The 14,512-nt window shown below is 40.1% G+C and overlaps 1 protein-coding gene across 1 annotated transcript; it reads left to right on the top strand.

The window, feature by feature from the left end:
* Positions 1-9,148: 9,148 nt before the first annotated feature.
* Positions 9,149-14,512, top strand: LOC104421292 (fatty acyl-CoA reductase 3). The gene is made up of 10 exons (XM_010033198.3): positions 9,149-9,392; positions 9,495-9,598; positions 9,956-10,158; positions 10,281-10,381; positions 10,897-11,089; positions 12,982-13,143; positions 13,287-13,368; positions 13,519-13,785; positions 13,938-14,065; positions 14,157-14,512. Exons 1-10 carry the CDS (start codon positions 9,314-9,316, stop codon positions 14,308-14,310), a joined length of 1,473 nt encoding a protein of 490 aa, XP_010031500.2. The 5' UTR covers positions 9,149-9,313; the 3' UTR covers positions 14,311-14,512.

The raw sequence follows: 14,512 nt of genomic DNA, 5'->3' as shown, positions 1-14,512 counted from the left end.
AACATACCTATGTTTGGTCGTCCGGATTTGGATTGTAATAAAATATGACAAGTCAAAATAAGGAATCCTTCGAATATATCTTCTGGATTATGAAATATCCCGCCATATGCTTGGTGTAGGAAAAATTATCAAAAAAGTCATAAACCTATTACAATTGTATCAATTCGGTTCTAAACTTTTTTTTTCTTTGCTAAATTAGTCATAAACCTTTTATATTTGTGCTAATTCAGTCTATTTGGCCAATTTGGTCAATCAATACTAATCCATCCATCCTACATCACCCGCACTAACAGTTTTAAATAATATTTCAATTTTTTCCTTCTCTCTCTCTCTCTCTCTCTCTCTGGTTTTATTTTTTTTCTCCCTTCCTTCTTCCTCTAGTTGGTTGCTGGTCTAGCGATTGGCTAGAAGCAGCACTAGCAAGGTCGAGCCTCACTAGAGGCTACTTGCTAGAGCTTTGCTGGCCATGGGTGAGGCTTGACCTTGCTAGATTTGGTGAGGTTGTGCCTCGCCCAGCCACTAGCGCCCAACCACTAGCAAGGGTGGCTTGCGCAAGGTCGAAGGTCGTGACTTCGTAGCCTCTAGTGAGGGCTAGCACGGCGAGGTCCGACCTTGCTAGCCTAGTGGAGCGGCCTTAGGCGAGGAGTCGAGCCTGGCCAAGGGTTGGGTGAGGCTTTCCTAAGGTCGGCCAAGTCCCTCGCTAGCCTTGACTTTGGCCGGTTATTGCCGGTGACTAGTTGGAGCAAGAAGGAAGGGAAGGAAAAAAAAAAGGAGAAGAAAAGGAAATTAAAAAAAAATCAAACTATTATTAAAATGAATTGAATTGAGATTGAAATTGATAAGATGAATTGAATTGAGACAAATGCAAAAGATTCAGGACTTACTCAGCCAAAAAAAAAAAAAAAAAAAAAAAAAGAAGCTTAAAACTAAGTTGACACAATTATAGTAGGTTTAGAACTTTTTTTTGGTAATTTTCTCGTTTGGTGAAACTGAAGATAAAATCCAAAATCTTTGAAAATTCCTTGTCGCCTCTCTCTACTTCGACCTCCATCGTCACTTTCAGCACTCCCCATAGTGCCTTGACTTTGCAATCCCATCGCCCTCTCGATCAGCTTCTTCATGGTCGTCGTTGTCGATGTAAACCTTGCACAAAGGTTGCAACCCCCTGCCTATGTCACAGAGATAGTAAGGTAGAGCTCAAAAGAGCCAATTTGACTTGCCTTTTGATTGGAAACCTAGTCTTCCACTTGGGTCGTTATTGAATTGCTCACTCACGAACCTACCCAAATGTAAAATGACATTAAAACAAGAGTGGCTCGAAGAAAAAAAGAAGAAGCAAAACTATGGTAAAAAAAAAAAGTTTATGAGTGAGTTGACACCTGCCGTTCAGGTATAGAGACGTCTCTCATGATTTTCTTCATCTACTCAAAAGTAGTCTCTACTTTGAAAAGCCTTTAATAGAACTCCATGCAATGAAGTCAATCCCATCCAAATGTGAAAAACAATTCGCAAAAATCAATTTGGACCACCCGAGAGGAGAACACAACCCCAACGGTGAAAATTTTGTTTCTTTAATAAATTGCAACTTCAGCAGGTACCAACCAGAACAAAGCCATTGTTCAGGAACTTCAATTTGGTAGCTTGCAAATCGACCCCATGGTCAGAGGTGACAACAATCATCATCAGACTCCTTTTCACCCTCGTCAGAACACAATTGGTTGGTTAGCAATGATGATTGACGATTGGGTGTCAAGGCGGTGGTCCTCGCACAGTGGCTGGCAAAGTAATATCCAAATGCGTCACTTTCTCGTTGGAAAATAACAAGATATACTAGATTAAATTTTAAATTTCTCCAAATTTCTTTATCCAATCTGTGGAAAAAAAATAGTCGCCGAAGTTTATAACGCATTATACATATAAGAAAAAAAAACATATGGTTACATGATGAAATACATGTTCATCTCTAATGATAACATGATTCTAAAGCGAGAAGAACATGGACAGTAACTATGCAGAGTAATAAAACAGTTTTCACCCATCCTTTGAGAGAGAGAGAGAGAGAGAGAGAGAGAGAGGGGAGAGTTGGAGTTCGAGAACTTGCCTCACGTAAAAGCTGCTTCTAATACGGCAGACGGCTTGCCTCAATCAGTGCCAACTGCTTACCGGTGTCGCAGCCGGTGTTAAACAAGGTCGAGACCCGGTCCACCCTAGCAAGGACAGTTGCAGTTTCACATCTCACTCAAAACATAAGTTTGTGAACCGAATATTGATGATTCCCAACCGCGAACGAAATGGCGTCCAACCGCGAACGAAATGGCAACAACTACATCAATAGCACAAGCTGCTGTTGTTCCTGCCCATTTATTGGAAACTATGTCTCCCCCAGCTGGCGAGAGTTTGAAACCAACATACGATATATCGAGATCTTTTGGCATGTTCAATCCGCATAACGGACCCACATGGATGCACGGAAACAGTCTCATCCACATTTGCCAAGTAAGACGGACAGTGACAACATCGTTACTCTAGTTGATTGGAGAGGCCATGAGTTGTACATACTATATAGGATTTGTCATTTCCAAATAAGCGTTCGACCACTTGGCCGACACTTTAGTTGTTATCGATGTATGTGGATTATATTTTGCACACCATTTGTGTTAGATGCATGCCATGCACGTTGATTACTGCACATTATTTTAGAATCTTGAAACTCGAAATATCAAAGCAAGAACAAGATTGATTTATCGGAAACGTTGAGAAATGTCGTATTTGTAAAGTAGAAATATAGACAAACTCCCTAGTGTGTGTGTGAAGAGGGATATACCCAACCAGTCAATTCGATCGGTATTATTGTAAGTCATCCGTACACGCGCCTGGGACATCTTTATAAATTGAAGTTCACAGGGTACGTATAAAACTGTAGAGATCCTAGGAATGCGAACGTTCACTGTGCATGTTGATTATGTGCATCAGAAACAGTAAATGTATAGCCACGTATAACGTGGCAAATACGCGTGATAAAGTCCGTCGCCTCCACTTCTTTGGAAATGAATTATATAAGTCTCTCTGATCAACCCAAACAGCAATGTTAAGGCTATTCCACATCAGAAAAATTGTCTGAATTGTCTTAAAATTATTGCATTTAAGATTAATGTTGGAGAACCCTAAATTAGTATGCGACAAATTTGCTGAAAATTAATTTTTTGATCGCTAAAAACCCCAAAACCAGTATACCTGTGGCAAATTTACCAGCTTATGATGAATTTGCCTCTATTAATTTCTGTTTAATATTAGTATCAAAATGGTGAGTCGGATGATATGTGACAATTGACTAATGTATTACAAGATATTACAAGAGCCCTAAATTAGGGATGATTGAGGATGCTTAAGGCAAGTAGAGAAAATATGGGAACGATATCAACAATATCTTAAATTAGATATAAGAGATAAGATTACTGACTAGGAACGTTTTCACCCTCCCACAAGTGAAGCATTGTCAACAATGTGAAGCTTGGACCGTAAAAGACGAACCTGTGCTAATGACAGTCCTTTGGTGAAGAAGTATGCGATTTGATCACAAGTGTTGATGTAACGAATGTCAAGTAACTGGCGACCCACCAATTCACGAACATAATGATAATCTATTTCAATGTGTTTAATGCGACTATGAAAAACTGGATTCCGAGTTAGAACAATGGCAAAGATATTGTCGCACCACAATACGGGAGCGCGTGGGAGCGAGATTCGTAATTCTCAAAGAAGAGAGAGGAGCAGAGATGGAGAGATTACCCAGATCGGTTGTAATATGATGGCTGGCACCAGTATCAGTATACCAAGTGTCATCATCAGTAGGTGGTGCAATAGCCATGGCAGTAAGTTTTTCAGAAGGATTGCAACCGTGGTATGCATAGTTCATGCGATGATAGCAGTCAATGGCACTATTGCCATGTTTGTTGCAGATCTGACAAATCAGCTTACCAGTATTCAGTTGATGACCTTGAGATTGAAATGATGGAGTAAGGAGAAGTTTGGCTTGATTAGAATGACCCCTGCTACGTCCCCTATAACCAGTGCCACCCCTATAGAGACGAGATGTGAATGAGTGCTGTCCAGGAGAAAGAGTTCGATGTTGTCGTTTGCAACAAAGGCAGTAGTAGTTTTGGATAATGAATCGTTGGTGATGCTTAGTTCTTTAGAGAGTAGGGGATTCTGTAAATCTTCAATAGTGATGGAAGTTTGATGAGCATGGACACGAATAGAGGATGCAAAGGAGCGGTAAGCAGCAGGCAATCCATCGAGAATGCAAATTAGGAGATCATCATCACTTACTAGAGATCCGCAAATTGCGATTTTTCAGCTAAAGTTTTGAATTGTTGGAGATATTCTTGCATGGTGAGGTTGCCCTTCTTGAGGTGATGTAATTGTCTTTTGCAGATGTAGCGCCAACTACATATGGAAGTGCAGATTCAAACAGAGTAGCGTTGATCCAAGAGAGTAGTATCTGATTTTTTTTTATCCATGTCTTGTAATTTTTGTCAGTTGAAGTAGGCACTTGGGAGGTTCCATCAATGTAAGGCATGAGATTGTGACCTTTGAGAATTGGTTTGAAAAGAGAACGCCAAAGAAGATAGTTCAAGCTGTTTAGTTTGATGGGTATCAAGTTGGATTTGTTTGAGATAACGAGTGAGGGAGATGCGATAGATGAAGATGACTGAGATGATGGATTAGAGCCTATCGACATTTTCTTTGGGAAGAAGAAAGTCAATGAAGAATGAGAGGAGAAGGAGATTTGAGGATCGTAAGGTGGATTACACCAAATGCAGCTCTGATACCATGAAGAAATCGTAGTCTTTGTATATTGTCTTGTGATCTCTCTTGTACATACTGTATATAAAGATATTACAAAAACCCTAAATTAGGGACGCTTGAGGATGCTTAAGGCAAGCATAGAAAATACAGGAACAATATCAACAATATCTTAAACTAGATACAAGAAATAATATTGCTGATTAGGAACGTTATCAAATTTGGGATTTCATTCTCCATTTGTCACAATTGTATCGGTTTTGTGGTTTTTTTATTAATTCAATTTAATAGACGTCATATTTATTACAAATGTACAAGTTTTGGGTTTTTGGTAGTTAGAAAAATAGTTTAGAGTAAATTTATTATAGATGTACCAATTTGGGATTCTTCGTACAAACAAAAATTAACTTTATGTAAATTTATTATAGATTTATTGGTTTAATATTTTTTTTTGTGGTATTAACCCTTTCGGTTATAAATATTTTAATTATGTCAATTCAGTCATAAATCTTTTTACTTTTTATCAATTCAGTGTACCCAGTCAATTTTGATTGGAAATCGCCAACATAGATGCTGACCAATTTTTAATAATATTTGAATATTTTATCTATTTTTTTATTTCTTTTATTTTCCTTTTATTTTTCTTCTTCTTTCTCCTTTTATACTTTTTTTTTTTGTTAAGGCCAGAAAGGGTATCTGGCAATTGAGTGAGGGTCTCGAAGCCCTCATTGTAGCTAGTGAGTGCTCGCAACCATCGCTCCGATCTCGGATGAGGGCTTGTGGCCCTCATCGACCAATGGGTGAGGGTTGTGGCCTTGCCTAGCTATGAGCAATGGCTGGAACCTTCACTCGGTGGCCGATGAGGGCTTGCGGCCCTTGCTAGTCGCCTACAAAGGTGGTGAGCCCTCGCCAACCACTGTGGAAGGGCTTGCAGCCCTTGCCAAGTGGCTAGTGAGGGTCGCTGGGCCTGGGTCAGTGCGCCTTACTAGTCTTTATCAATTAAAAAAAAAAAAGAGGAGAAAAAGTAAGGAAGGAAAAAGAAAAGAAAAGTATAAAAAATTAATACAATATGAAAAAATTATTAAAATTGTCAACCCCAGTGCCAACCGTTCTATGTGATACTACTGGAGTCCACATTTGCGATTTGTACTTAAAATTAGTTTGATGGACTCAATTGATAAAATATGAAAATATTTATAATTCAATTGACATAATTAAATATTTTATGATTGAATTGATAAAAATTCAATAAGTTTATAACATTTTTGGACAAATCACCCTACATGGATGATTTAAACATAAATATAAATTGTTATCTATTTGTATTTTTTATTGACTAATTCTTTTAAGTGATGCGAACAATTAATTTTAATAAAATGTTACTCAATTCATTTATCATCCGCTAAATAAGTCACTCCTACCACGTGGAACAACTTTCTTCTTGTCTCCATGTGAAAGATTATGGTGAGATCCGTTTCTGTAGCTTGAAATGATCTAGAACAGCCAACGGTCACACATTGATGGGATCCAGGATTTTGACATGCTCTTTAATTGAGGTTGGCTTGGTCGTACTAGAAGAAGGAGCAACGAGGAAGTGACCTCGGAAATACTAGGAATATTATAATATTCGTACAATATTGACTTAAATATTATTTAATCGAGCATCACATCAATATAAAATCAATAATTTGAATGTCGTTTTTGACAAATCACCTTGCATAGATTTTTTTTAAAAAAAAAAAAATTCTATTCCAATGAGGAATTTTTAAAAATAAAATTTTCCATTCGGACATTGTGGAAATAGAAGTATTGTCATTTAGACTTTATAACCCAATGATAATTGGTTGCATAATAATTTTTATGAAGTGCTAAGTCTAAGTTTTTATGAGGCTTTGGAATCTATTTGCTTTCAAAATCCTTATTGTAAGGGATGTTGAGAATCACTTGGCCGTCCAAAACCAAATCGAATCGGCCTAGAATCGGTAGTTCCCCTGGGGACTAATTTAGTTATCGATTTTTTGTTTTAGATGTAGAACCGCTCCTCTGGATCACTTGAACTAGAAAGGACATATATTTATATTTTGACTCAGTTGGGGGCTCTCGCGGTCAAATACGACCCCAATAGAGAGAAAACAGGAGAAAAAAAAAATCAGAGACAGAAGAGAGAGGGGCCTAGCTTTTAAAGGGGGTCTTTGACAGAAAAAAGAAAAGGGGAGAGTAGACAGTCAAAAGGAAAAGCGCAACTCTTTTTCTTGCATTTCGCGTTTCGTCCATGTTTCAACATACTACGCTCGACTGCAACCGTGATTTGTCGCCAAGCATTCTTCCATTTGCGGCCACCTGAACCAGCTGTTGCACTTCTCTCCGGCGAGTGCCTCAACCGACCGACCCTCCGATTTGCTTCATCATGCCCAATTGTGTCGTATCCTTCTCCAGCAAGCATTGGAATTAATCTGACGAAATATCTAAATATATCGTTTATTATTATGTTTTCCAAACTCCTCTCGAACCAGTTTCATGGACCTATTCAGGAATTGGCCCAGACCAATGAGCTAATTTTCGAGTAGATTTAAGAACTAGTGGGCACTTCCCAGTTATCATTTGTGGAACCAGCCCTTAGTGGGTGGAGGAAGGGAATTGTCTATCCTGGAAGGTTCTCACCCCAAAATATATCACCCCTTGATTACTGTAAAAAAAAAAGATTATGTCTTTTATCTTCGGAGTTTCTTTTAATGAGATTGATTGGTTGATGTTAAATTTAAAAGGACAAGTACACCACAAGTGACATAACTTTCATACATCATTTTTAGTACCATTACTTTGAATTGATCACTTAAATACTGAACTTTTCAAAAAGTTTACCCAAATGTAGAGATCTAACGTGGCATGGGAACATTTTTAAAAAGTATTGGCACTAAAGTGATTGACCGAAAAGTTATATAGCACTTAAATAATCGGAAAAAAAAAATTAACACTCAAGTGAGCAAGAAATGAAAGTTTATAACCTTTTTATGGGATGCCCTTTTTGAATTTAAAATGAGGGCATTGAAATTGAAAATTCTACCTAAAACGTGCGTTATGCAATGTTCTTTTATTGGTTTTTAACTTCTTGTTTGAACCATAAAAGATAAAATTCATTCAGCAGCAGTGCGAGGGCGGCACAAGTCCCTTATCCAAGATCTTAACAAATTTACCCAACAAGTGTTTGGACGTATGGCCGACATGTAGCAAATATGTATAAGATCCGTGACGGTCCGCTCATGTCCTAGCTCTCGAGCGAAGAAAGCGAACACGCTCATACCACGGTGGGAATTTCTTTCATATTTCTTTCACCAGTCATGTCTGTCAATAACTCTTCAAGATTATACACAATGATCGACCGTACTTTAACTAAATGACCGATCTAGAAGGTTGGCTGAAGCCTGACCGCCATGAACGCTCCTCCCTCTCCCTCTCTCCCAGCTAACACACTCTGCAATCTTGTCGTGTATGAGGGCAGCGCATGCTCAAGCATCGATCGCAGATATTATTTGAAAAAACTATTGGGGCTGCGATAGGTGTACCGGAGACTGAGAACTGCATTGTTTTTAGGTGAACCATGAGCTCCTAACTGAGATTTCGATTGGATAATTAATTAAGGGTCGCGAGCCACGAGGCAGGAGACAGGTCAAATGACATTCCAACCGATGAACGGTAGCGAAGGTCACAGTACTCACGATAAGCAGATTAATAAAGTCAAATTTCCTGGTAACCAAAATTAATTAAGCTGTTGGGAGTTTTCGAGTGTATGTACGTGGAAGCCTAATGTGCACATGACTGTCCAAAACGTGCGAGTTAAATTATATGCAGTGTTTGACCAAAAAAAAAGAAAATATTATGTGTAGTGGGTAGGTTATGCGAACCTTATAGGTGTAGATTTAGGTGAGTAGACCCACCAAAAAAAAAAAAAATAGATAAACAAAAAAGCAATAACTAGCAAGCGTAAATAGTAAAAAGTGCACGGTGATTATCTACGGTAAACATATGATTAATCTCTCATTAAACATGTCGACTTAATCCGTCCTGCATGATCTAGTAATGATGGGAGTACATAAAGTCGGTGAATACATGGCCGGGTCGAGAGAATGCGCATGTACCATAATTCGAAACGTCGGGCAAGAAATGTGGGTACCCCTACCACTTGAGCTACCCGAATTTAATAGTTTCTTTGTTGGGGTGTTTATGACCGTGATAGCGAGAGAGAGAGAGAGAAATAAAGCGACGGAAGGGGAGAAAAAATCACCGAGTTGCGTGCACTCTACCGATTTATAAGGGCATATAAGATCCAAGTTGCTGCGTCAATAAATTGCACAGGAGAATCTTGGGAGGGCTTAATAAAGACTCGAGCCTTTCTGAGTTCTCTCTTACTTGTTCAAGGGGAGGAAACTGCTTCATCGCGCGCGCGCTCTCTCTCTCCCTCTCTCCCAAAGAGAAAAACGAAAGCGGTCTCTCCCTCTCTCTCTGTGAAATGGAGATGGGAAGTGTAATCCAGTTTCTGGAGAACAAGACCATTTTAGTCACTGGTGCAACTGGGTTTCTTGCCAAGAGTAATCTCTCTCTCTCTCTCTGTCTCTCTCTCTCTCTCTCTCTGTGAGCTCATCTTGTCTAATACAAATTTTCTGTGTGGGTGTGTGTGACTGCGAGTGCAGTCTTTCTGGAGAAGATCGTGAGGGTTCAACCAAACGTGAAGAAGCTTTTTCTTCTGCTGCGAGCTTCAGATGCTAAAGCAGCTACTCGCCGTTTCCATGATGAGGTATGCACCATCAGCTTACTTCTTTTCGCAAGAAAAAACCCTCCGGCAGAACCAAGAACTTCCAAAAAGACGAGAAATAAATAATATAAAAAAAAAGATGTTGAAAATGCCACGCGAACCCAGAAAATAAATATTTCCTTTACGTGTTTCGGTGAGGGAAACTAGTGATTGTGACCTAGAAAAGAAACTTTAGAGAGTGTTGCATGGCAGGCTGTCCCCTTTTGGCAAGTTTACTTGAAAAAAGGTGGTTGTCAGTATTCTTGCCCTTTTTTCTGCATGGAACGTGCAAATTTGGTGAGTATCTCGTGCATGGTTTGATTCATCCTTCTCATCTACTTTTATGATTGTGTTTTGAAGATCATCGGTAAGGAGTTGTTCAGAGTACTGAAGGAAAAATGCGGGTCGGATTTTAATGCGTTCATCTCGGAAAAGATAACCCTTGTCCCCGGGGACATCATCTACGCTGATTTGGGCGTCAAAGACTCCAGTCTCAGACAACAGATGTTGGATCAGATCGATGTGATCGTCAATCTAGCCGCGACCACCAAATTCGATGAGAGGTCAATCGTTTGGTTCTAAATAAACCAATTGTCTTCTAATGTTTGCAATTTGCACCAATTTGGACTCGGCATGCTGGTCCAATTTCATGTTTATCTAGGCCTTAATGTTACAATTTGTGCAGATATGATGTTGCTCTGGGCATCAACGCATTGGGGGCTAAGCATGTGATCAACTTTGCTAAGGAATGCGGCAAGGTACAGGTGCTGGTCCACGTTTCAACTGGTTAGTACTCAACCCCACCAAACAAACCCCGACTTATATTTTGGGGTTTAATTATCAGATTAGACGAGATGGGTTTTTTTTATTTATTATTATTTCTATTCTTTGATTTGATAACTTCGTCCCTCCTACCTTGCCAAAAGGAAACCTTAATATCCTGTACTAACTCCTTCAATTAATACTCACCTTCCTTCTGCTCATCTTAAGTCCCCCTTGTTCCAACGTCCTTATCGTCCAGCTTGGCTTTAATCACTTTAATTGCCAAACAATACATCCCATGTCACAATCCATTTTCTTATAACCAGGTTCCTTAATTAAAAATTTTAATTGAAGTTTGCTTAAAATAATGCGTTCGGGGCACTGATTGAGTAATCAAATAAGAAAATATTGCAATTTCTTATCTGAATTCTTATTTTTGTTTCGTTCGTCCTTCGTTTTCCGCGGTCTCCTTTTTGCACGCATAGAGTTGCGATTTTAATTATACCAAACTTTGAACATTTTGTGACTATGGTGACCAGCCTACGTTTGCGGAGAGAAGGGGGGTCTCTTACAAGAGAAGCCGTATCAGATGGGAGAGACCTTGAACGGCGTCGCCGGACTCGACATCGACGCGGAGAAGAAAGTGGTGGAAGAGAAACTGAATGAGCTCCGAGCAGACGGAGCCACCGAAGAAGCAATTACTTCGGCCATGAAGGATTTGGGCCTTGAAAGGTTAGCTCAATCCTTAATTTCATGTTTCTTCGAATTCAATTAATTGCTTTATGGATTAACATAAATTAAATCGAAAAATAAATGATCTAGAAAACATTTTTTTTTTTTAAAATGATTGTTTGAATAATTAATCCATATAAAATATTTCGTTATCAACAAGAACTTAATAATTTTGCTGGGGACGATGAAAACTCTTTTCGCTCATTCAAAAAAAATAATTCAAATTATTTATTTTCTGTAAATGACATTACGTATTGCACGTCTAATGTGACTTGACTACAGTCATCCAATGTCTAAACATGCCCATGATATGGACCTAATACTGTCCTCTTTTTGTGTTTTAAAATTTAAGAAAAACATCCAAAATTCATTTTACCCATTAAATTATAGAATTATATATAATCCACGAAATTTTTGGGAAGTGCGAGTCCACGACAACATTAAATTCCGAGCTTCACTTTTTACCAAATTCAGACAGGCTTATTACTTCATATTAAATGACGAATTTATGATGGCATGTACTTAGCTATGGGGGGGCTGCTAGAGAGAACCTCTGCTAAAGTAGGTCTAAGGCTAATGGGGACACGGCCATTGCGGGGCACGCGGAACAATGTTTCGAGACCTGACTCGAGATCACATCGTATCTCGAAGTAGAAAGATATGATCCGCTTTGATCACGAGTGATTAGAGGTTTCCTATTACGAATTTATCTAGGTGGGGCTCTCTGGTCTCGCCACGAAACATTTTGGAAAAATTGCATAGTAGTCACTAGTAAGAAAGCATGCGTGCAACCGAATACTACCATATATTGATTGTACCAATTGACATTCGAGTCGAGTACGGACATGAGGATTGAGCTCCTGGCGAATTCGTCAGATTCTCACGGTCCTCCGGCCATTTTTTGTGGTCTGAGGATCTGTCCGATTGAAAGTACCTTTTTACATTCCGAAAGGGTACTCTTATAAAGTCTTTTAGTACACGAGCAACAAAGGAATTGCCGTTGCCCGTTTGAGTTGGTCTCTCCGATTTGATATTGGGGGGGCAGATTTAGCCCCGTGAAGAGGACATGCATCGATTGCTTTTAGGTGCGAGTGGCCATAGAATTAGCCCAGAGGGAACACGAGCAGGCGTGAATGCAGCCAACCGTTCCGACGACCGACGCCTGCCCCACCCCGACTCTCACCTCATTCTCGTCGTAAGGACCGATGCGACGAGCGTAACTGAGCCACATCACTCAAATTCACATGTTATTGTCGCGCATGTTTGTCGAGTTATTAAAATAGGTGAATCCGCACGGTTATCAGGATGAGCTCCGCCCGCTGCTGAGGCTAACGTCGATCACGTGGAGGCCCGTCCTGTCCTTGCATTGATTAGGTTCATTGCTCCGGTCCTTATGGCCTCGTACGTGTAATGAAGAGGAAAAGGACTACTTGTGGCCCGGGGGTGGAGAAAACGCTCTGTGCGTCCATTACATAATTGACCGGCGTAGTCGACCAATTACATATTTCCCGTAATAGACATCTCATCATATATGGCCGTGTAAATTTCGGAATCTTTCGTTTTCTATTGGCTTATTATACTGCATATCGTACGATGCGACCAAGCATGAAATGCTTGTGGTTTCACGTTCATTTCTCTCAAGTAGATCCTCAGGAATTAGGTTGCTTTCTTCAGTGATGTCGTGACCTCAAATCTTTGGCTAGATTTGGTCTTGATTTAGTGAATCGGACGTGTCCCTGAGTACGATTCACAAATTAACATTGATCATCGAAAGAGCAATGATAGATCGAGACTAGTGATTTAGCTGACCATAGTGCTGGACCAGGTCGAAGGATTTAGCTCTTGGGTACAAATGAATTTTAGTATCTATAATTAAGACTGTTTTTTCACAGGGCAACGAGGTACGGATGGCCAAACACGTACGTGTTCACAAAGTCAATGGGGGAGATGCTGGTCGGGCAATTGAAAGAGGATTTGCCTCTGGTCGTCTTGCGTCCCACCATCGTCACCAGCACTTACAAAGAGCCTTTCCCTGGTTGGGTTGAAGGTGTAAGGTAAGGAGCAGCGCCCCCCCAACACCCCAAGCTTAAGCCTAATGACAAAGCTCTTTCTAATTCGCTAGATGATCTTCTTCTTCCTTTTTAACTTTATCTCAGATTTTCTCTTCTTCTTTTTTTTTCGGTGTTTGATGTGGCAGAACGATCGATAGCCTCGCGGTCGGCTATGGAAAAGGGAAACTGACGTGCTTTCTTGGCGATGTGAAGGGAATCGTCGATGTTGTAAGTTGGTCTTTGCTCGATTCCAGCATAGGAATGCTGATTCTCCTTGGTGGCTTTCTCATTAGTTGAGAGGCCATATGCTTTGTTTTTTTTTTCCAATGTTTGGCCTTAGAGAAAATGACTAATGGGAGTGGGAATAACTTCCCGTAGATACCGGCCGACATGGTGGTGAACTCCATCATAGTGGCCATGGCTGCGCACGTGAATCAACCCGGCGAGGTGATTTATCATATGGGATCGTCGATGGGAAACCCCCTGAAATACGCCAATCTTAAAGACTACGGGCTGCGCTACTTCACTGAGCACCCATGGGTTAACAAGGATGGGAACCCCGTGAAAGTCGGTCCCGTCAAAGTGTTGACTAGCATGGCCAGCTTCCGCCGGTACATGGCCATTCGTTACTTGCTTTTGCTCAAGGTTCGTCTGATCTAATTTCCTTTTCGCTCTTGTCGCCACTGTCCATCAAGTTAAACAGATCTCGCAAGAACGAGGAGAAACAATAGAACCTGGGATGACAAAGTTGGGATGTCTTGGTTATGTTCTTTAATGAATTCCATCTGCACAAACAGGGACTGGAATTGGCCAATGCAGCATTCTGCAAATATTTCCAGGGGACTTACCTGGATCTGAATAGGAAGATCAAGTTTGTGATGCGGCTTATTGAGCTCTACAGACCATACTTGTTCTTCAAGGGCGTGTAAGTATATGCTAAACTCAATGCATTTAAAAGCAACTACCCAGAGAAAAAGGAACATAATGATTTCTATGGCTTTGCCTATGATGCACAGCTTCGACGACATGAACACAGAGAAGTTGCGAATTGCAGCAAGAGAGAGCGGCGCAGAACTGGATGTCTTCTACTTCGACCCCAAATGCATCGACTGGGAGGAATACTTCACCGAAATTCACATTCCTGGTGTCGTCAAATACGTCTTCAAGTGAACCAACATACTTAAAATTGGCAGTATCATGAATTTTTCTTTTGGGGCCCTTTTCCAATATTATGTGTCGTTACAGCAAAATTAATTTGCATTTGAAGGCAGTGACAATAGATGGTCTACACCAAGAACAATGAACAAATGTACCTCTGTCCTCTGATTCTTTACTGCTAATATTCATGAGCTGATCATGATTTGTTGGAGTG

Source organism: Eucalyptus grandis, chromosome 10 (assembly GCF_016545825.1).
Source record: "Eucalyptus grandis isolate ANBG69807.140 chromosome 10, ASM1654582v1, whole genome shotgun sequence".
In the NCBI taxonomy this organism is placed as follows: Eukaryota; Viridiplantae; Streptophyta; class Magnoliopsida; order Myrtales; family Myrtaceae; genus Eucalyptus; species Eucalyptus grandis.
Note: the sequence above shows the minus strand (reverse complement) of the source record. Positions and strands in the feature narration are given on the sequence as shown.